Genomic DNA, 21,737 nt, shown 5'->3' on the forward strand with positions numbered 1-21,737 from the left:
AGGCCTTATGAAAGGTCTCGAACCTTCTGGAGGGGGGGGAGGTCTGGCCTTGTGTGTGCCTGATGAGGGGGCGGGGCCAAGGGAAGAGCAGTGAAGGGGCGGCTGGACGGCGAGGAGGAGGCCAAGGCCTGGGAGGGCGTGGGGCCACAGAGGAGGTTAGCTGAAAGGTCTGGGCTAATTGTTACCCGAGATGGTGGAGGGAGGGCCAGAAGAGCTTGGGGAGGGAAGAGAGAAGGATCTTGAGGCCCTTAAGTGAGGAGGAAGCTTCAAGGGTAAGGGGGAGGGTACTTGGGAGGAAGAGGGGGCGTTTGGAAAGGAGAGCTGGCGTCTGAAAGCTGAGGGGAATCAGTGAGGGGAGCCAGCAGAAAATGGGATTAAGGACATCACTCCTTGGCCACCATCCCCTTTTCAGCCCGTTTGAATTTCTGACTTATTAGGCAGCCTGAGAAGAAGGCACGAGGAAAAGGCAGGAAGGACGTGTTAAGTAAGACCTCCTTAATTTCATCTTATCTTAGGATTCCCTGGGAGCTCGGTAGGCCTGCAGACTTTCCCCCTCCGTTCCCAGGATTCTGATTCAGTAGGTCTGGGAGTGCGGCGGGGATATTTTAAACGTGAATCCCTGGCGGTTCTCAGAACTGGCACCCTTCGTTTTATAGTATCCGTCATTGACCAGCTGTGTGGCCCTGGACAAGGCAGTTGCCCTCTCCTGTCTCAGCTTCCTGAGTTGTCTTTTGGGGGAATGCTGAGTTGTTTTAAACCTCAGAGCAGGAGGGAGAGTAGCATATTTAGGGGAAAGGTGTAAAATATTTCACAGGAGTGGGGTGAGGATAGGGGACAGGTCAGGAAACGTGAGCTTTTACTAAATAGAAGAAATGCAGACTTGAGCCTTCTGGCCTGTCATCCTCAGACCATTCACCCCTAAACACCCTTTTACATCCCCCTTGTTACCATGGTCTCCAGGTTTGAAAGATCTTGCTTATAAACCCTAAATTCTTTAGTAATGTTTTTGTTATCCCAATGTTTAGTAATCAAAGGAGTGTGTGTGGGCCAGTGCGTTCAGTGCCAGCACTGTTTTAGGTCCCGTGGCCGTATCTTTGAACAAATAGACAAAATCCCTATCTTTATGGAACTTACATTTGAGCCCTGCACTGCTTAATACCGTAGCCATTAGCCACGTGTGGCTATTGAATTTTTTTTATGAGTAGGTATTACTTTTATTATTTTTTTAATTTAATTTTTATTTTATACTGGGGTATAGCTGATTTATAATATTGTGTTAGTTGCAGGTGTACAGCAAAGTGATTCAGTTATACATATATCCATTCTTTTTCAGATTCTTTTCCCATATAGATTATTACAGAATATTGAGTAGAGTTCCCTGTGCTATACAGTAGGTCCTTGTTGATTATTTTATACATAGTAGTAGCTATTGAAATTCAAGTTAGGGCTTCCCTGGTGGCGCAGTGGTTGAGAATCTGCCTGCCAATGCGGGGGACACGGGTTCGAGCCCTGGTCTGGGAAGATCCCACATGCCGCGGAGCAACTAGGCCCATGAGCCACAACTACTGAGCCTGCGCGTCTGGAGCCTGTGCTCAGCAACAAGAGAGGCCACGATAGTGAGAGGCCCGCGCACCGTGATGAAGAGTGGCCCCCGCTCGCCGCAACTAGAGAAAGCCCTAGCACAGAAACGAAGACCCAACATAGCAATCAATCAATCAATCAATCAGTAAATCTTAAAAAAAAAAAATTCAAGTTAATTAAAAACAAATGAAAAACTCAGTGCCTCAGTCGCACTAGCTGCCTTTCAAATGCCCAGAAGCCACATATGGCTAGAGCTCCCTTTCTGGACAATGTGGATAGAGAACATTTCTATCAGGCAGAAAGTCCTGTTTGAAGCACTGCTCTAGAGGGTGAGACAAATTCTAATTTATAAGGTCAGGTTGTGCTCTGTGCTGTTAAGAAAAAGAGGGAGGGGACAGTAGAGCAGGCCAGGGGGGGCGGTAGCCGGACCTGAATCATTGGTAACTCCATTGATTTTTTTTTTAATAATAAAAAAAATTACATATAGTAAGATTTACTCTTTTAAATTTGAAACATTTAGAGTTATGTCACCACCGCCACAATCAAGGTACAGAACCGTTCCATCACCCCTAAAAATGATTCTGGGGCTCCCTTTAAGTCCTCCGTCTGGCAACCACTGATTCCTCTCCTTTTCTGTAGTGTATCAGTAGATCACTCCTTTTTATTGCCGAGTAAGCGTAAACACAGTTTAGAACATTCTACAATGGAATACTAGCCAGCAATTAAATGCATTGTATGATGTACCACAATTTGTTCATCCATTCACCCATTGAAGGACATTCGGGTTTTTTACAGTTTTTGGCGATTATAAGCAGACCTGTTGTTGTAAACATTAGGTTACAGGTTTTTGTGTGAACATAGGATTGCACTGGGTAAATACCCAGAAGTGGGTAAATACCCAGAAGTGGGATTGCTGGGTCAATATGGTAAATGTATGCTTAACGGTTTGAGAAACTGCCAAACTTTTCCAAAAGTGACTGGACCATTTTGCATTCCCACCAGAAATATATGAGAGTTCCAGTTGCTCCCCATCTTCCCCAGCCCTTGGTATTGTCACTTGTTTGATAATTAAATAATAGGTATGTAGTGGACTCCAAGGTTTTTGACCTGTGCAGCTGGGTGAAAAAAGCTATCAATGCTGAGATGGAGAACATTGGTTGGAGGAGGGATAAAAGTGAGTGTATGCGTGTGTGTATGTGTGTGTCTTTTCTCAGAGTTTGGATTTGGTCCCATTGAGTCTGAGATGTTGGTTAGATATCCAGATGGAGATAGCACAGAAAACTAGAAATATGAGTCCTTGAGTTTAGAGGGGAAGTCACAGCTAGAGGTAGACATTTTGGGGTCGTCATCATCCCAGAGTATGTTTAAGCCATCAAACTGGGTAAGGTCTCCAACGGAGTGGGTGTAAATAGGACAGAGAGGAGGGATTGGGCCTTGGGCACTGCAACCGTTAGAAAGTGAGTTGCTACATTTTTTGTTGCTGCTGTAACATATTACCAGGAACTGAGTGGCTTAAAACAGCACAAATTTTTATTCTCCTGCAGTTTCTGAGGCCAGAAGTTTAAAATTGGTTTCCCTAAAATCGAGGTGTTGGCAGGGCTACATCCCTTCTGGGGGCTTTAGGGAAAATCGTTTCCTTGCATTTTCCAGCTTTTAGAGGCCACCTGCATTCCTTGACTGGTGGCCCCTTCCTCCATCTTCAAAGCCAGCGAGGTAGCATCTCCAATCTCTGACTCTAAGCCCCTCCTTCCACTTACAAGGATCACTTGTAATCACTTTTAAGTGATTACACTGGGCCCACCTGTATAATCCACAGTACTCTCCCCACCTCAGAACGCTTAATCACATCTGCAGAGTCTCTTGCCACATAGGGTAACATATCCACAGGTCCAGGATTAGCGTGGGGACATCTTTGGGGGGCACTTATTCTTCTCACCGCAGTGGCTAAGACCCATCGCAGGAATCCAGGAAATAGTAGACACTGAGGTGAGGGTGTGGTTTGAAGGAAGAATTTCAATGGAGCAAGGAGTCAGATGTTTCTAATGCTGCTGATGGGCCAAGATGAGGAACAAGAAATGACTTTTGGATTTAGCAGCCCAGAGGTCCTCAATCATCTTAATGAACAAGGTCCAGCTGAGTGATGTGGGGAAACTTAAAGGTTCAAGCGGGGATGGGAGGAGAGACACTGGAGGTGGTGCCTTGGGACAGTTCTTTCTATGACTTCTCTAAAAAGGGGAGCAGAGAAATGGGGCGATAGCTGCCAGGAGCACGTGGGGTCAAGAGAGGGGTGTTTGTTTGTTTGTTTAGATGGGAGGAGTCACAGCAGAATTGTAAACCGATAGGGATGGTCTAGTAGAGAGAAAAGTTGATGATGCAGGAGAGAAGGGAGAGGCGTGCTGGAGCATGGGGTTTGAGGAGGTGAGAGGGCGTAAGATCTGGTGCGCAGGTCGAGGGTCTGGCCTTAAATGCGGGCACGGCTGGGTGGTCGCAGTACCGACAGCTGGGAGTCGGAGCGCCTGCGCGCAGGCGGAGTTGCGGAGGCAGATAAGGTGGTGGGAACTTGTCTTTCTCCCGATTGCTGCCATTTCCTCGGCCGAGGAGGAGAGTGGAGGCGGTGCCGGCGGCTGGAGAAGCCGGTGTGAAGTACGTTCTGGGAGAGCAGGAGGGTTGAATGGTCTGGGGGAATGGAGGGACTTGGACCGTAGTCCGAAGGACCTCTGGGGACCAGTCCAGGTCCGTTCTGCGGGTGCAGGCACGGGGTAGGTGGAAAGTTGGCTGGAATCAGCAGCTTTGGGGTTTTGCACGGTGAGACGGAGGGCGGGAGTTAAGAGCAAGAGAGCGACGAAAGACGGTAATGGTGCCCCGGCATCTACGCGAGTCAAAGCAGGAAGGGAGGACGTGATGCGGAGGGAAAGTGAAAAGAAGGAGGATTGACTGGTTTGTAGACTTAGGGAAGGGCTGGGAAACTTTTGGAGTTGAGTTCCTAAAGGAAGTTGGCTGGCAACTTAGGGGTGGTGGTTGGAGAATAAATAGGCTGTTTGAGGTATAAATCAGCATATAAATGGTATTTAACGCCAGGGCCCTGAGCCCTGAGCTTCGAATCAAGAAATTGGGTTTTAGTCGAGTTCGTTAATTTGTTCATTCCTTCATTTTTTCCAGTCTCCTTGTTGGAACGCTGAGTCCTATTTCATCCTTATTTACTTTGCACATTTTTTTTTTTTTTTGGCCGCGCCGGCGAGTGGGCGTCTTAGTTCCCCCAGCAGGGATCGAACCCTGTGCTCCCTGCATTGTTAGCGCGGAGCATTAACTATTGGACCACCAGGCACGTCCCGTACTTTGCATATCTTTGACAGTGGGGCCCGTGAGGTTTTTCAAGAGCAGGGACTGGGTTTCCTTTCCTGTATTGTCCCAGAGACTGAAAGCCTTGGGAGCCCTGCAGTGACTTCTGCGTGAGGCTCTGTTCTCCCTTGTGTGGAAGTGAATTTAGGGGCTCCCTGGCTGGTTGGGAAGAAAAGATCTTGACTTTGACACATAATTCATGTGCAGGATAGGTTAGAACTTTCTCAAGTGAGGGACTCATACCAATACTTGTGCTTTTTGAGGGGGGAAGGAGGCTGGGTTATTCACTACCTTATTGATTTTCATGAATTCTGAGCTTTGGGCTGTATACGCAAATTATATTTTTATTTACAATTTTAGGTTACTTTTTCATCTTTGACTCATAAAAACTTTCAGACAGAAAAGTAGAGCAACTAGGATAATAGGCCACCACCTCGATTTTACAGCTGTTAACATTTTGCTATGTTTGCACCATCTAATTTTCTGAATAAAAAAATTTAACGTTTATTGTAGAAGTTTCAAACATACACAAAAGTGGAGAGTAGTGTCATGAATCCCTGTGTACCCATTACCCAGCCCCAGGAATGATCAAAATATGTGCATTCTTATTTCGTCTATATGCTCCTTAATTCCCCCCAAAAACCCTGAATTATTTTAAAGCAAACTTCAGGCATTTGCTGAAATATTTGAACTAGTTTACAGACATCATGACATTTTGTCCCTATTTATTTCAGCATGCTTCTTTAAGCAATAAAGGCTTTTTCTGATTTGAGTTTCACACATTAAAAAATTAACAGAGGGCTTCCCTGGTGGCACAGTGGTTGAGAATCTGCCTGCCAATGCAGGGGACACGGGTTCGAGCCCTGGTCTGGGAAGATCCCACATGCCGCGTAGCAACTGGGCCCGTGAGCCGCAATTGCTGAGCCTGCGCGTCTGGAGCCTGTGCTCCGCAACAAGAGAGGCCGCGATAGTGAGAGGCCCGCGCACCGCGATGAAGAGTGGCCCCCGCTTGCCGCAACTAGAGAAAGCCCTCGCACAGAAACGAAGACCCAACACAGCCATAAATAAATAAAATTTAAAAAAAAATTAACAGAATTACTTAAGGAAACGAAGTGGTGTATGGGTATGACATTAAATAACACTAACGCTCATAAGGAGAAAGTTAATCCCTTTATATTCTCTTTCACTTTGTCTTAGAAAGGCTCCCTTTGGTGCAGGGTGCCTTTCACAGCCCCCTCTAGCACTTGGCTAATTACCGCTTTGAACAAACAGAAAGCAGCAGGTCTGGGCTCAGAGCCTCCAGCAGCCAATGCTTCTAACTAGAACCTAATCATCTGGTTTTGTTCTTTTTATTTTTGCGGCTGTCTCCTATTTGTGACAAGCGATGCTGTTCTGTCTGTGAGAGTGACGGAAATGGGAGTGCAGGGTGCCTAGGATCTGGAGCCAGGTTGTCTGAATTTGGATCCCCCGTTTGCTGCTTACGAGCGCTGTGATTCAGGATAAGTGATTTAACCTTTCTGTGCCTCACTATTCTCATCGGTGACATGGGGATAACAGTTGGAAATGCTTGAGTGGGTGGTTGGGAAGTATGGGGTCACATTATCGTTGGTACAGTTGTTATCTCAACAGCCCCCAGATCTAGGGCCACCTCCATCTCCCTCGATCCCAATATGGAGGGACCCCTTCCTTCCTCACCCTCAGAATGTTAGTGGTTAAGGACACAGGCTCTGGAGCCAGACACCTGGCTTTGGATCCTGGCTCTGCAACTCATTAGGCTGTGTGACCTTGAGCAGGTTACTCGACCTCTCTGTGCTTCCGTCACCTCATTTGTAAAATCAGGACAATGATGAATTGTAATAGCTTTTGCATGAATTAATTCATATAAAGTTTTGGAAGAGTGCCTACCGCCCACTAAGCACCCCAGTTCATAAGAAGTTGATTCTTTCACAGAAAAAATAATTCAGTGAAAAAAAATTCAGGGTTTACCTAGATATGGTGGAAATTGCCAAGGTGGTATGAAGAATGTCTGAAGGTTGGGAAATTTTTGGAGGAGATGGGAGTGAACCAGGCACAGCCCCATGGCTCCAGAGCCCCACATCTGATTGGAAAGTTAAACTCTGAATGTAATCTGGGGACCACGGGGTGGACGCAGTAAGTGTGATGAGAGAAGTACTAATTAACCACCATGAGAGGCCAGGAGAGTGAGCTGCTCTTCCAGCAGGTGCCCCCGGGAGGCTTCCTGGCGGCCCATCAGCTCAGAGCTGGGCCAAGGGGACTGGCCCTTGTTGGCGGGGGGTGGGCAGGGCCTCGCCAGAGGGAAGAGCCAGGAGGAAGGAGTGGGGGGCTGAGAAAGAGGATTAGAAAAGTTATCTGGGGCTTAGATTTACTATTTAAAAAAAAAGTCGAACAGGTAATAAATGCGTATGGTTCAAAATAAAATCAGGACAGAGGTACACAGTGACCAGTTCGGCTCACAGCCCGTCACCTTGTCGGCCCCAGCCACTTCTGTTGCTTTCTTGGTTATCTTTCCAGAGTTTCTGATTGGCTGATATAAGCAGTACTAATGAATATGTATGTTCTTATTTTCCCTTGTCTTGCAAAATCAATAGCATATTATACCCACTGTTCTGCTTCCTTTGTTATTTATTGTTATTAGTTAAAATGTTACTTACTAGATCTAGGCCTTCTTTCTATAGCAGTAATAGTGCCTTCATTCTGTTTTGTTTTTTACTTTTTATTTTGAAATAATTAGAGGCTCACAGGAAGTTGTAAAAATAGTACACCCATCTTCCCCCAGAGATGACATCTTTTTTTTTTTTTTAATTTATTTTTAATTTTATTTTTGGCTGCATTGGGTCTTCGTTGCTGCACGCGGGCTTTCTCTAGTAGCGAGCGGGGGCTACTCTTCGTTGCGGTGCGCAGGCTTCTCATTGTGGTGGCTTCTCTTGTTGTGCAGCACGGGCTCTAGGCGCACGGGCTTCAGTACTTGTGGCACGTGAGCTCAGTAGTTGTGACGCACGGGCTTAGTTGCTCCGCGACATGTGGGATCTTCCCGGACCAGGGCTCGAACCCGTGTCCCCTGCATTGGCAGGCAGATTCTTAACCACTGCACCATCGGGGAAGCCTTATATTAGTGTAATCCAGTATTAAAACCAGGAAATTAGCCTTGGACAGTGCTGTTAGCTGGATTCTAGCCCTTGTTCAGTTTTTACATGCGCTCCTGTGTGTGTGTGACTGTCTATGTCTGTGCAGTTTGATCCCATGCGGAGATCTGTGGACGCACCACCACAAGTGAGGTACAGAACTGTGCCATCTCCCCAGAGGAGCTCCCTGTGCTACCTACCCCTTCATCGCCCCACCCCCTGGCAATTGCTCATCTCCGTGTGAGTTTTGTCCTTTGCAGAGTGTCATGTAAATGGAATCATCCAGTCCACACCCTTTTGAGATTGGTGTGCCCCCCACGAAGGTCTGCCCTTTGTTTTGGTTAACAATATACCTTAGAAACTGCTTAACGGCTGATTTATTTAGCCCTGTGGGTATGATTTAATGAACTGCCATGTCTCACAGCCATTTTAGGATATTATATAATCACTGCAAAAAATTTTTTCACTAACCTGAAAACTTAGCAAAAAAAAAAAACCCAACTGAACAAAACCTCTTGGTCTTCAGTGTGTCATTGTATTAGACAAAAAGCAGCCTCCCTACAGTAAAGGAAGCGCCTTGTTCTCTGACTCAGACCCCTTTTCTTCACTAATAAATCTCACCAGCAAATCATTTTGGTCTGTAGAAACGGGAGTTTCTTCTTGATGGGGAAACTCATGTTTCTGATTTTGTGGGGGTTTTTTCTTTCTGAAAAGAAGTGTAAACGTAAATAATTGAGAAACGATCCGTAATGGGAATAGAAAAAAAAGAGTTTTATTCAAGCCAAACGGAGGACTGTAGTTCAGGAGACGGCCTCTCAGTTCTGAGGAACTGCTCCAGAGAAGCATGGTTTTCAGCACAGTTTTATATCTTGTTGGAACAAAGCACGTACATCAAACACGACCGGGAGTACATTCCTTCAAGGTTTCAAAAAGAGGAAAAAAAAAGATTAGCATGCAGACACAGTGAGTCAGTATGGCCGTAGCACCTGGGAAGGGAACCTTGTCTTTGAAGGGCTACTAGCCCGGCTGTCATAGGAAGGGAGACATTTATGCCTATCTTCGGAGTGGACGTTCTTTATTTCTGGTAAATGCATTCTCTTCTTTAGTTGGTTAAAGCAGCTGCACATTGTACGTTTGACAGGCCATATCATGGGCTGTTCAGCGAGTGTAAAGTTCAAGTCGGGTGATGTAGATTTCAGGGTGATTTCCCCAGACCTCAATGTGTGAAAGTTTCTGTTTTGATCTCTGCACAATCAGTATCCTCACCAAGTATTTGGATGTCTACTTCAGGAGCTGCCCATTGGAGAAGAGGAGGAGGAGAGGGGAGGGGAGGATTCTGACGCCATCATGCAGCGAAGTATTATGTAAGTACTCTCCCCACACCCCTGCCACCCGCTTACATCCTCCAAGTTCTCTGCTCCCCTCTCTGACTCTGCGCCTTACCTTAGAAGAACTCAGGTTAGTCTTCATGTAGGGATTTCCAGGAGTTGAACAGTACGGAAAGTGGGAAAGGGGATCGGAAAAATGGGTAGTGTAGTAACCAAAATTTTTAGTTGCAAGGTTCAGAGACCCTGACCCCTGGTTCTCAATCAGGGGCAGTTTTGTCCCCCAGGGAACCACAGACATTTTTGGTTGTCACCACCTGGGGGGAGAGGGAATTTCCCACTAGTATCTAGTGGATAAAGGCCAGGCAGGCTGCTAAACACCCTACAATGCCCCGGATAGCCCTCCGCAACGAAGAGTGATGTGGCCTGAAATGCCGGTAATGCCCAGCTTGAGGAACCTGGTACTCAGTCAGGCTGGCTTCAGGAGAAACAGAAAAGGAATTCTTTGGCTTGTGTAGTGGAAACTTGGCTTTAATAGTCAGATCCAGTTGTCCAGACTTTCTCAGTGGGGCTCTGTCTCCATCGTTCAGCTCTGCTTTATTGGATGTTGTATCACTCTGGCAGGCTGTCTTCCTTAGGCTTTTAGTACCCTAGAGTCAGCAATCCCGGTGGAAAGAGGTGGTGTCTCTCCCAGCTGTCACAACAATATCTAGAGTTAAGTTTCATTGGCCCACCTTGGGCCGCATGCCGGTCCCTGAACCAGCCACTGTCGTAGCCCCAGGGATGCAGGGCCTTGAGTGGCCAGGCTCGGGGCATGTGCCCTGGTTGTGGGTGAAAGGGCAGACCCACGTGAACCATAGGGACTGAGAGAATGTAGGGGAACGGGCATCACAAGAGGAACGTGGAGGGCTATTCCCAGAAGGAGGGGATGGACTCTAGACAGATCCAGACCTGGATGTCACCCCCAGAGACCTGGGAGTTGGTGGCTTACACAGATCCCAGGCTGCATTTTTCTCAGGTGATGAGAAATCTGGGGACAGTCTCTCCTGGGATGATAGCACTTTTGATTGCTTTCTGTCACCTTGCTTTATTTATTTATTTATTTTTTTCCTTTTTTGGCCGTGCCGCGTGGCATGTGGGATCTTAGTTCCCTGACCAGGGATCAAACCCATGCCCCCTGCATTGGGAGTACAGAATGTTAACCACTGGACCATCGGGGAAGTCCCTATTTTATTTTTTAAAGATTAAGTAAACTTTTAATTTTGGAATTATTTTAGACGTACCAAGAAGTTGTAAAGATAGTACAGAGAGTCCCTGTATACCCTTCACCCTGTTTCCATTGTTGACACTACATCACTGTGGTCCATTGGTCACAATAAGGAACCAACAGCGATACACTCCTGTTAACTAAGCTCCAGACTTCATTTGCATTTCACCAGTTTATCTGTTAATGTTCTTTTCTGTTCCAGGATCTGATTTGGAGCCATGTTGCATTTAGCTGTCATGCCTCCTCTGGGTGACAGTTTCTCAGGCTTTCTTTGTCATGACACCTGTAGCCTTACCCCTGGTTTGGTTTGTCCGATACTCTTATAATTAGCCTGGGGTTTTGGGCACTGAGGTGAGGTGCCCTCTCATTGCCTCATATTGGGGGTGCACGACGTCCCCAAGACATCGTAGGCAATGCTAACCTTCCTCGCCTGGCCAGGTCCCTGCGCCATCAAACCCCTGTTTTTCCCCTCTCAGTACTCTGCTCTCTGGGGCAAGCCACTCAGCCTAGCCAGGCTCAGGTAGAGGGGAGGGCACCTTTATCATTTTCAGAGCACGTAACGCCCTTGGATGTTTTATATTTAGCTACTTGCTAATGTCTGCCTACCCCACTAGAGTGTCAGCCCCTCCAGGGCAGGGGCATATGTGTCTGGGTCGTTGCCCTGCCCCTAGCTTCCAAGGACAGGCCTTGGCACATAGTAAGTGCATAGTTAATCCCTGTGGAATGGAAATCGGGATGTGTGCTGTCTCTCAGGTGAGTGGCGAGTTGGGGCAGAAGAATAAGCAGGGCGTTGCCTCCTCCATCTGATAAGCCTCAGTTTCCCTTATTGGTCTAAGGGGGTTGTTTGAAGTCTTCTGTTGCGTCCTGGGATGGGGACGGGCATCGGAAGCTGTGGAATGTGGTGTGTGTTAGAGGGGTTATTGGTTCTGTTATCATTCTCTTTATCCCCCCCTCTTCTGCTCCTCCAGGTCATTTTTCCAGCCCACGAAAGAGGGCAAAGTGAAGAAGCCAGAGAAGGAGCTATCCAACAGCACCAGAGAAACAGAGTCCCCTCCAAAGTATGTTCTGGGGCTGGGATGTGGTGAATCTGTTCCTTTTATCAGTCAGGACCTGACTCAGAATATCTCAGGGCCCCACAGGGAAAGTTTTGACTCCAGAAACTGGGCAAGCCAAAGGTAGGGTCAGCTTCAGGCACAGCTGGATCCAGGGCCTCAGAGTTGTCTTCAGGGCTCCGTCCCAGTGTCTTGACTTCATTCTGGAGCAGACTCCACGAGGTGGAGACCCTGCCACTGGCCGCATCTAAATAGAAGAGAACAGTGTTCTTTCCTCCAGTGTCCTTGTCACAGATTCTCGGGAAGACCCTGCCCCTGGACCGGTCAGCTTTCCAAAGCATGCACTCAGGGTAGATTTAGCTCACATCCCCAGTCTGGGAACCTGGGCAAGTAACTTCACTTCCTGTACCCCAGTTTCCTCACGGGTAGCAGGGTATCATGATCTATATCAGGCTTTCTGTGTGGATTTGATGCATTAACACACTAACAACTTATAGAACAGTGCCTGGTTCATAAAAGACGCTCAGTAAGTGGTAAGAATCAGGTCATAATTTATCAACACTCTCGACTTTTAGATCCGCCCCTTTTGTGTTTGCACTGCTATATATACACACTTATTATATGTGGTTTTATTTTCTGTGACATGTTTTAATGTCTTGAAAAATAGAGATCATACTGTGTATATGGTTCCTGAACTTGCTTTCTTCAGTGACAGTATGACTTAGAGATTTTTTCCACTCCTGAAGACAAAGGACCATCGGATCCCTTTTACCCTCTGCTTTGTGTTCCATTTTATGGATGTACTGTAGAAATTATTTAACATCCCGCTACCGATGGATATTTAGGTTGTTTCCACTTTTTGGCTGAAACAATCCATGCTGCAATTTAGTCTGTATGTGTGACTTCTTGGGCACACATGCAGATTTTTTTTTCTAGCATAGATACCCACATGTGGAATTACACATGGTAATTATTAATACATCAGCTCAGAAGTAGGTAAATACAAATTTGAAGTGCTTCCACTGTTTACTCTCCAGAGAAACTACTATTACCAATTTGAGGTATATCCTTCCATACCTTTTTTCTATGCATAAAAACATACGTGCACCTAATACAGTTAGTTATGACACATCGTAGGTGCTCAGTAGATAATTGTTGAATGAATAAGTGTTTCTCACACTTATATATTGGATGGCAGGGGCTCTCATTTTGGTCACTGTTATATCTCAAGTAGCTGGCACATGCCTGACATACAACAGATAGTAATACACATCTTTATTTTTAAATAGGAAAAGCAGAATTATTCTGTATGCAAGTTGCAGGTACATATGGGCAAACATTCATGTATCTTTTACATTCATGGACTCATACTGTATAGATTCATTTAGTCAACAAATATCTACTGAGAATCTACTATGTGCCGGGCACCTAGACCCTGTGGGTTTAGCAGTGAATAAAATCAACAGCAACTCCTCTCGCAGATTTGACAGTCTGCTTTCTCTCCCCACAAAAAAATGTCTTAGAGCCGTGCACTTCATTTAAACTCACTTTATTCCCTTTAATGTTCCGTGACAAGAGCGTGCCGTCATTGACCTGAGTAGGGAGGTGTTTGTGTGTATCTTGGTCTTTGTCCAGACCGCGAGCTCTCTGAGTGCAGAAACCGGTAGGAATCAGCTGTGTTCTCAGCTCCGTAAGTGACCTCCATCAGCAAGCATATTGGCTGTATTTTGACAGCTGTGTCTGTGCTCCTCACCAGACTGGGAGTGCCTCAGAGCTGGTGTCAGGGGAGTCGTTGGGCTGCTTTACCAGTAACCAAAGTCACGGTGACTTGGTTAAAGTTAGCATTGCCTCTTTCTCACTTGAAAGATTCTGAGCTGTTTAAGCAGTTTGGGGCAGCTAGGCGACTCTGTACCAGTTGGTGGTCCCGGGACCCAGGTTCTTTCTCTCCCTCTCTCTCTGCTCTGTCCTGCCCTCATCTGCATTGTCAAAGGGGGTCAGCAAGTCAAAGTTCTAGGGATAAGAGAGCAGTGAGGACAAGCAGTCAGGAGCAGGTTGCAGGCGTCAACATCCTATTGGCCAGAACTCATCACATGGCCATACCTGGCTGCAGGGGAGGCTGGGAAATGTAGTCCGTACCTAGGGGACTCAGGGGCTTATATGACTGAAAGAGCGTCTGCAAAGGGATGTTGGAGGCCAGTCTCCGCCCTCAGTAGGGACTTCACGTGCTCCTCAGCTTCACCCATCACAGGGTGGGCACACAGGAGGCCTCCAGAGAGCAGGATGGGTGGATGGGTGATTAAGAGTATATGCTGAGGAGGCCCCTAGAAAATGTTCATTGCATGCTTGAAAGGCAAGGGAATGAAACATAATGAAGGGGCTGGAGAATTTGGGAGTAGTGTCCCCACTCTATCTGCTGGAAAAACACCTCCATTTTCTCATCCTCCAGGGTGGCGCTGAAGGAGCGGAATAGAGTGGAACCTGAGGGCGACTCTCCAGTGAAGAGGCCAGGGAGGAAGGCGGCCCGGGTCCTGGGCAGCGAAGGGGAGGAGGAGGAGGAGGAAGCCCCCAAGCCCCCCAAAAGCCAGGTAGGGCCCCAGCAGCCTGCCCACGTTTACCAGAAGAAACCATCATTCCCATTGGCCTTTGGAGCTGAGTGCAGTGGCTGCTCAGGAGAATTCTGGAGATGCTGCCCCAGGGGGTGGAGGAGTTGAGTGGTCCGCCCTGGTTTCTGTGCTCCTAACCCCGCCTCTGCCCTGGGGCTGGGCTCGGCTCCCTGGCCTGGGACGCCTGGGCAGCCTCAGCTGGAACGAGCAGCTCCCTATAGGTGGCCCTCGCCTCGTAGGGTGGCCGTGAAGGTGCAGCGAGTCTGTTCACATACGGATCGGAGAAGAACGCCTGCTACAGAGGAAGGGCTCGGAAATCCGTCCAGTCTCTCCTGTTGCGGGAGGGCTTTCTATCTTCAAATGCATCGGCTCACTTGCTCCTCTCATTTAAGTCATTTCATGCCTGTTGGCTGCTCTGAGGGTAACGTCTGAAGTGCAGCATTTCTCAGTCTGTCGATGGTGAAGTGAGATCCTGTCTCCCCCCCTGCTGAAACCCCCTGGCGCTGCCAGCTCTACTGTTGCTTGCCATCCCTAGGTGCCCTTGTCCAAGTAAATGCCCACATTGAGCCAGTGGGAAGAGCAGGGCACTCCACTTCCCTTTAGGTGAATGTTATTTGAACCATGGGACCCTGGGAAGTGTAGTCCTCGGACTCCTGAGCACACCTAGCTGCAAGGGATCCTGGGAAGTATAGTTTTTAGTTGGGCTGTATTATGCCTAGCTAAAAATCAAAGATTCTGTTACTTGAGAAAAAAAAGAATTTTTATTGGGGTCCATGATAGGGACAGTCTGGGACCATGAAACTATGCAGGATGGTGGAGGGATGGCCCAGGTAAGAAGGGATGAGGCCTAAGCGGGGCTGAGTCCCTCTGTACTCTCAAGTGTTTGGAAAATGACATAGCTGGGTGCTCCCTCCCTTCTCTCACTCAGGAATTGCTCTTTCTCTCCCCTTCCAGAAGCCTGCTCCAGATTCCCCACAAGTCTCCCCTCCCAGTCCTGGCACACCGCCTGAGAGCAGCCCTTCCCACCCCAGCACCTCTCCCACGGCCGTCTCCCCATCAGGGATCCCGAAGCGTCGCACGGGTAAGGACCCCCTGGCCTCGCCCTCTCAGTTGCCTGTCTTTGTCCGCGCTTGGATTTCCGCATCATTCAGCCATCCTCGTGACAGCTCCGATCTTAGCGTTGTGGTTAAGAGCACGGCTCCACCATCCACTGGCTGTCCACTGGCTGTGTGACCTTGGGCAAATGACTTCCCTTCTCTGGGCTTTATCCGTAAAACGAATGATAATTACAGTACCTCCCACCCAGAGATGCTGGGAGGATTAAAAGTGAATACGTGTAAGGGCTTGGAACTGGGCCCAGCCTGCAGCAAGCGCTCAGTAAATGTCGGCTATTGTCACCGCGCTGTGTGCAGTGCTGGAGGCCACACAGCTCACTGTGGGAGCCCAGGGGAGGGCCCCTGACTCGAGGGAGACTTCTAGAAGAGAGCTCAACCAAGCTGAGCCCTGAGGGACAGAAGAGGAGTGAGCAGGGACTGAGGAGGGGAGAGGGTTCTAGGCTGGGGGCGTGTGAGTGGAAAAGGCCTTGGGGGCGCTGATGGCTAGGTGTGTTGGTGCTCAGAGCGCGGGGTTGGGTGCAACGAGCAATGAGACTAGCGAAGGTCCTTGGAAAGCCCGCCTGAGGAGTGGCGCCTCTGTCCCCAGGGGGGTTGGGAAGATTTTTGCACAGGGGAGGGACAGGGGAGAGACCCCCACATGATGCAGGGTGATACGGCCTGCTGAGACCCTGAACCATGGTGATTGAGGAACTAAATTTTTTTTTAAAATTCTTATTGGAGTATAATTGATTTACAGTATTGTTAGTTTCTGCTGTACAGCAAAGTGAGTCAGTTATACATATACGTATATTCACTCGTTTTTAGACTCTTTTCCTGCGTAGGTCATTACAGAGTATTGAGTAGAGTTCCCTGTGCTGTACAGTAGAGGAATTGAATTTTTAATGCTACTTTAATTCAATTTGAATTGGAAAGCTGACTCTAGTTTCAATTATTGAAGCCTTGCAATAATTTGATCAACTTGGATATTTGAAGCTACTTTGTCAACGGTAAATTCCATGAAATCTAGACACATCGAGTATTTCTGATGAAAATTTAGTGTCCAATTGAGATGTGCTTGTAAGTGCATCGGATTTTGAAGACTTAGCATAGAAAAAAGAATGTTACTCATTTCTTTTAATATTCAAAACATGTTGGAATCATCATATTTTGGATTTATCGGGTTAAGTAAACGATATTATTCAAACAGTTCTCCTGGTTCTTTTTCCTTTTCTCAGTGTAGCCACTAGAAAGTTAAAGATGATGTACGTGGCTCACTGTATATTTCCACTGATGGTGCCGGTATAAGGAAAAATAGTGGTAACGCCGGACGCGAGGGGAGCTCCGGATTGAGGTGGCCCAGAGGAGGTGCCATCTGGCCTGAGTCTTGGAAAATGGGTTAGGGTTGGCTGTGCTGAGAAAGGGCGGTTGGAAAGTGTTGCAGCCAAGACAGCCCGTGCAAAGGCCTCGAGGCGGGAACAGCACGGCACGTGGGGGAATCCCATACACCTCGGTGTCTCTGGGCAATAAGATGCGATTTGGGGAGCAGGGAGGGTTTGAGGATAGTGTGTGGCGAGAGGTGAGGCAGAGAGGAGGGTGGCTGCTGGCTCCTAAGATTCAGGAACCTGCTCGGGGTCACACAGCCAGGAAGCAGCAGAGGCCTGCACAGGAGCCGTGGCTGTGGGCAGGCGGAGGGGGGCAGGGGCCCAGAGCCTTCTCAGGGCCCCATCATCGCGGGGTCTGAGCTCACTGGCGTGGGGCAGGCAGGCCGGCAAGGAGGCCACACTGAGCCCTTTGCCTTCCCAGCCCGGAAGCAGCTTTCCAAACGGACATTTCAGGATGTCCTGCAAGAGCAGGGCAAGGACGAGGACAGGGGAGCCAAGAAGAAGAAGGAGGAGGAGGAAGAAGGTGAGGCCCTGGGGTTGGGGGGTGGGGACTGACTCTGTGTGTGTGTGTGTGTGTGTGTGTGTGTGTGTGTGTGTGATCGGGGGCCTGTCTGAGAGCGCAGGGTGTGAGGACCCCACTGATTTGACACCTCTGTCCAAGAACCCACACGAGTCCGTCAGAATCCCACAGCCCCACCTGGGGAATTTTGTCATGAAAACATTCTGGAATACATTCGTTTGGCCATCTTAATTCAGTATGAATTCATATACAGTTTCTCATTTTTCTCTTCTATTTCTATGTTTCTCATATGGAATATATTTTCCTCTAAATGCTTTGTTTTTTGTTGTAAATCTTACCAGAAAGCAGAGAGGTTCGCAAACTTCCAGGGCCCATGGTGCCTTAGTAACTTTTTCACGGTGCCTCAAGGCCAATACCTTTACTGTTTGGTTTGTTAAGTTGTTATGTCTGAACAACTATTTATTTATGTTCTAGCAACTTGGGCGTTTGAGAAAATAATACATATAACGTTGAAAGGAAAAATAATATTTTATTTCACTGTTAAATAATCATAATTAGTTACTAATTGTGATGTCTGCTGGGCTCTGCACAATTGCTCAGACTTTGGAATCCAGTTGAACACTGCCACTTTCCTTGTTGATTTTTGTGCAGTACTTGGTTTTTATCACACCACCAGTGAGTACCCAGCCTTGCAGAAAGCTAACGTCAGGAATTGCCAAGAATGTGATCTAATACTGACAAGTAAAATACCCTGAGCTAGTAGGTCATACGGTGTCCAGCAGATGTCACCAATTTCCCTTGAAAATGTAAAATGCCCTCCGTGGGAAACACAACCATAAAGACCTGATCCATTGATCATTTGGGGCTTGTACGAGATTATAATAATCGTAGCCTTTGCCACTGTCAAATTTGTTTGTTTAATAAAAGGTCCTTATTAGGTTTATCTTTCCCAGGGAAGATCTGAATTTGGTGGAGATTTGATTTCCAGTTGGCAATTTTTAGTAACAAATTTTACAATAAATCATGCAGTTTTAGCCATTGTCTGTGTCTGGGGATTTTGGGGGGTGAGGTGGGGCTTCTTTCTACTGAGGCAGATTTTTCCCAAGTTAGTTGATGCAGTTTTTATTATTACCCTGGAGGTGGGGTTTTTGTTTTTGTTTTTCCAGTCAGCTTAAAAAAAAACACCTTTATTTTTATCTCTAACAAGTTACTGTTGGCATTTTGAACCCTTTCCAGTTCTATTTTGCAGTGAAAAATTCTAAAATAATGGTTTATAAGAAAAGACTGGCCCTCTCTGTTTCTTAGCTGCCCAGGTGAGCATCGGGGCTGGTTTCCCTCGAGGTCCCTGCCTGGTTCAGGACTGACCAGGAGCGGGCTCTCATGCCTCCCGTCACTTCACAGATGTTCAGTCAGCACAGCAAAGAAAAAACGGGGGCAGAGTGTCTTGGGAATCGAAATGCCCTTTGGGGGGGGCGGTCATAGTGACTTTTTGCCACCTGGCTTTTTTTTTATCGGTCCTCAGAATTAGAGACACCAACAGAAAGCCTCACAGAACCTGAAGGGGGCAAGAAAAAGGAAGCAGAAGAAGGGGACCAGCCCAGGTCACCCCCTGAGCCCCTGAAGACCTCCAGTGAGTTTCTGGTCCTCTTCCTCCCTGAAGCACCATCTCTCTGGTTTTGGGGGTCAGATGTCTTTGGAGGACAGTTAATTTAAATAAGGCTCAGATAAGATAAGACTTAAGTAAGATTCTCCAATGTGTTGTCTAAATGCAAATTCTAGGGGAAATTATAGGTTCTATTGCTATTATTATTTTTTTTTTAAATATTTATTTATTTATTTGGCTGCGCTGGGTCTTAGTTGTGGCATGCAGGATCTTCACTGCCGAGTGCAGGATCTTTTAGTTGCATCATGCAGGATCTAGTTCCCTGACCAGGGATCGAACCCGGGCCCCCTGAGTTGGGAGTGTGGAGTCTTAACCACTGGACCACCAGGGAAGTCCGCTATTACTATTTTTATTGTTATTTTTCCTCCGTGCATGTGAGGAAAAAAAGAGCCAGTCATCCTCCAACAAAATATCTTTCAGAAATTGTAGGCACTGTATGTTATTAATTGAGCAATAATTTAAAATTTTTTTAATTAAAAAAATTTTTTTTGGCCACACCACATGGCATGTGGGATCTTAGTTCCCCAACCAGGGATCGAACCTGCTCCTGCGGTGAAAGTGCAGAATCCTAACCACTGGACTACCAGGGAAGTCCTGAGCAATAATTTTTTTAAATTAGGTAACCAGTGGGAGTTACAAGATTTTAGAGGTTAAAGTTACCCTCCCAGGCCATAGGGCAGCTCCTGCAGTGAGGTGTCCAGAAGACTCCCGTGGCAGAAAGAACGCTGTGGGGATATTTTTAGGATGCAGGATCGTATCTGATTTTCTGCACCTGCAGAAGTGGGAATATTTTCTTATCGTACCGAGATTTTTTTCCCCACCATCCATGAGTCTCCAATCTCAGGCCAAATGCTAGAATTCCACTAGTTAGTCCTGAAGCATCAGGCCTGAGAGGCTCCAAAATGAAACTATGGAAAGGAAAAGGGCAGAATTGATTATGTCTTCCATCTTCAGGGTCAGAATGACCTTGAGGTTAAAAAAAATAGTCAAAATAGTTTGCATCACCATCTGACCTCTCTCGCTTTCAAAGCAAAGCCCCCAACAGAAAGCGTTTCAGAGCCCAAGGTGGCCGTGAAGCAGGGACCACAGGAGGACGACCAGGCTAAGCCTCCCCCCAAAGCTCCCAAGACGCTCAACAGTTTCTTCTGTGAGTTTCTCCCCCTCACCTTGCAGGGTTGCACCGGGGAGAGGCGGGTGGATCTTTCTCCAGAGAGTGCGGCCTTCCCGTGGGTTAGAAAGTCTAACTTGGTTAGAAAGTCTAACTCGCCTCTCGCAATGCTGGCTGGAGAGTGGTTGGCAGGCAGGGGCTGTCAGAAGGAGAAAGGACCCACCATTTCCCTGCTTCATTCCCAGCTCCCCGGAAGCCAGCAATCAAAAAAGAAGCGAAAGAAGAGGGACCCAGCGCTCTGAGAAAGGAGGAGACCAAGGGGTGAGTCAGGATCTATTGTAGAGATGACAGCGGATTAAACAGAATAAGGCAGTGAGTCCAAGATCTCTCTGATCTGATTGTAGGTAGGCCTCCGAAAATGAGACCGGTAGTCACCAAACATTCTTTCAGCCTTAAAATTTTGTGATTAGGGTTTAATTATTCTAATAAAAATGTTGGGGGGATTCTTAATGGCAATTTTGTACCCCAGTTGAGACCTGATTAGTGAGATTAAATGGCCCCATTTCAGCACGTGACTGCCCTGTAGGGAACGGTCGGCTCCTGTTCTTGGACGTCTACTATGTGTCACATCCGGTGCTAAAGGTTTCTGTTACGCCTTTTTACTTCATCTCTGCAGTAGTCCTGCGGAGGAAGCAGGTATTTTAGCCATTGCACAGACATTGAGACTAGTAGCCCAGAGAAGTTAGGTCATCTTCCCTGGGTCACACAGGGAGGCGGGGGTAGGGCCAGGCCTGAAACCTGGGTCCACTTACGCTTTTTTGTTTGTTTTTTCCCCTTGACTCTCCCTCTGGAATGTGAGCTCCAGGTTAGCAAACTTGTTTTCATTCACTTCTGTGCCCTTGTGCCTGGAATAGGTGCTCAATAAATATTAGCTGGAGGAATGGCACTTAGTAGGTGCTCAATAAATATTAGCTGGAAAAGTGACTTCCCTTCGACCCAGGCATCTACCCTACAGTCTCCCTTTTCCCTCCACAGACACCTGGACCCATCCAGCTACAATCCTGCCAAGAACAACTACCATCCCGTCGAAGATGCTTGCTGGAAGGTGGGCCAGAGGTGAGGCTTGGCCCTCCGCAGACTGTCCTTCTCCAGTCCCTGGCACTGCGGGCGGCCCTGTCTCCGGAGGCTTCAGTGGGAGAAAACTGGCAGATCTCTCCCCTCTGTGTTTTGGGGAGACCATCCGCAGCTCTGAAGGGGACAGAGAGAGAGCCCCAGGCAGTGGCTGGGCGGGGTTGCGTGCCTCTGGGGATTTCGCAAGGCTGTCCCCAGGGAGGCGTGGGGAGGAAGGTGGCTGGAGGGGCGACATGGGTGTGCGCACAGCGCTTGTTTTCTCTTTTCCTCCCGCAGAGTCCCTTACCTGGCTGTGGCCCGGACGTTTGAGAAGATCGAAGAGGTTTCCGCGCGGTAATTAACCAGGCCAGCCTGGCCGGGGCCGCTGGGTGAAGGCCCTTCCGGCTCTATCTCTCTGGCAGCGTCTGTGCCTCCAGCTGCTTAATCCTTTTAACCTCTCCTCTCTCACCTTCACCCTGACACACGAGATCACAGGCCATGGGCGTGGCCACGAGAGCGGCTGCAGGCCCTCTGGAGGCCCAGGCTCAGG

At 47.8% G+C, this 21,737-nt stretch overlaps 1 protein-coding gene across 4 annotated transcripts in view; it reads left to right on the forward strand.

Moving 5' to 3' along the window:
* The window catches only part of LIG1 (DNA ligase 1), a 39,867-nt gene that overhangs the window by 859 nt on the left and 17,271 nt on the right, over positions 1-21,737 (forward strand). The window contains exons 1-11 of one of the 4 annotated variants that reach the window (XM_059903693.1): positions 3,982-3,999; positions 9,354-9,427; positions 11,624-11,713; positions 14,154-14,292; positions 15,265-15,391; positions 17,208-17,309; positions 18,829-18,936; positions 20,000-20,116; positions 20,323-20,398; positions 21,113-21,193; positions 21,485-21,541. In XM_059903693.1, coding sequence (XP_059759676.1) covers positions 3,985-3,999; positions 9,354-9,427; positions 11,624-11,713; positions 14,154-14,292; positions 15,265-15,391; positions 17,208-17,309; positions 18,829-18,936; positions 20,000-20,116; positions 20,323-20,398; positions 21,113-21,193; positions 21,485-21,541 — 986 coding nt within the window. In that variant the 5' untranslated portion in view covers positions 3,982-3,984. Of the gene's footprint in view, positions 1-3,981; positions 4,000-9,353; positions 9,428-11,623; positions 11,714-14,153; positions 14,293-15,264; positions 15,392-17,207; positions 17,310-18,828; positions 18,937-19,999; positions 20,117-20,322; positions 20,399-21,112; positions 21,194-21,484; positions 21,542-21,737 lie in introns of those variants that run through there. The other 3 variants (XM_059903694.1, XM_059903696.1, XM_059903695.1) reach the window with 3 other exon arrangements.

Source organism: Balaenoptera ricei, chromosome 19 (genome assembly GCF_028023285.1).
Source record: "Balaenoptera ricei isolate mBalRic1 chromosome 19, mBalRic1.hap2, whole genome shotgun sequence".
Lineage (NCBI taxonomy): Eukaryota > Metazoa > Chordata > Mammalia > Artiodactyla > Balaenopteridae > Balaenoptera > Balaenoptera ricei.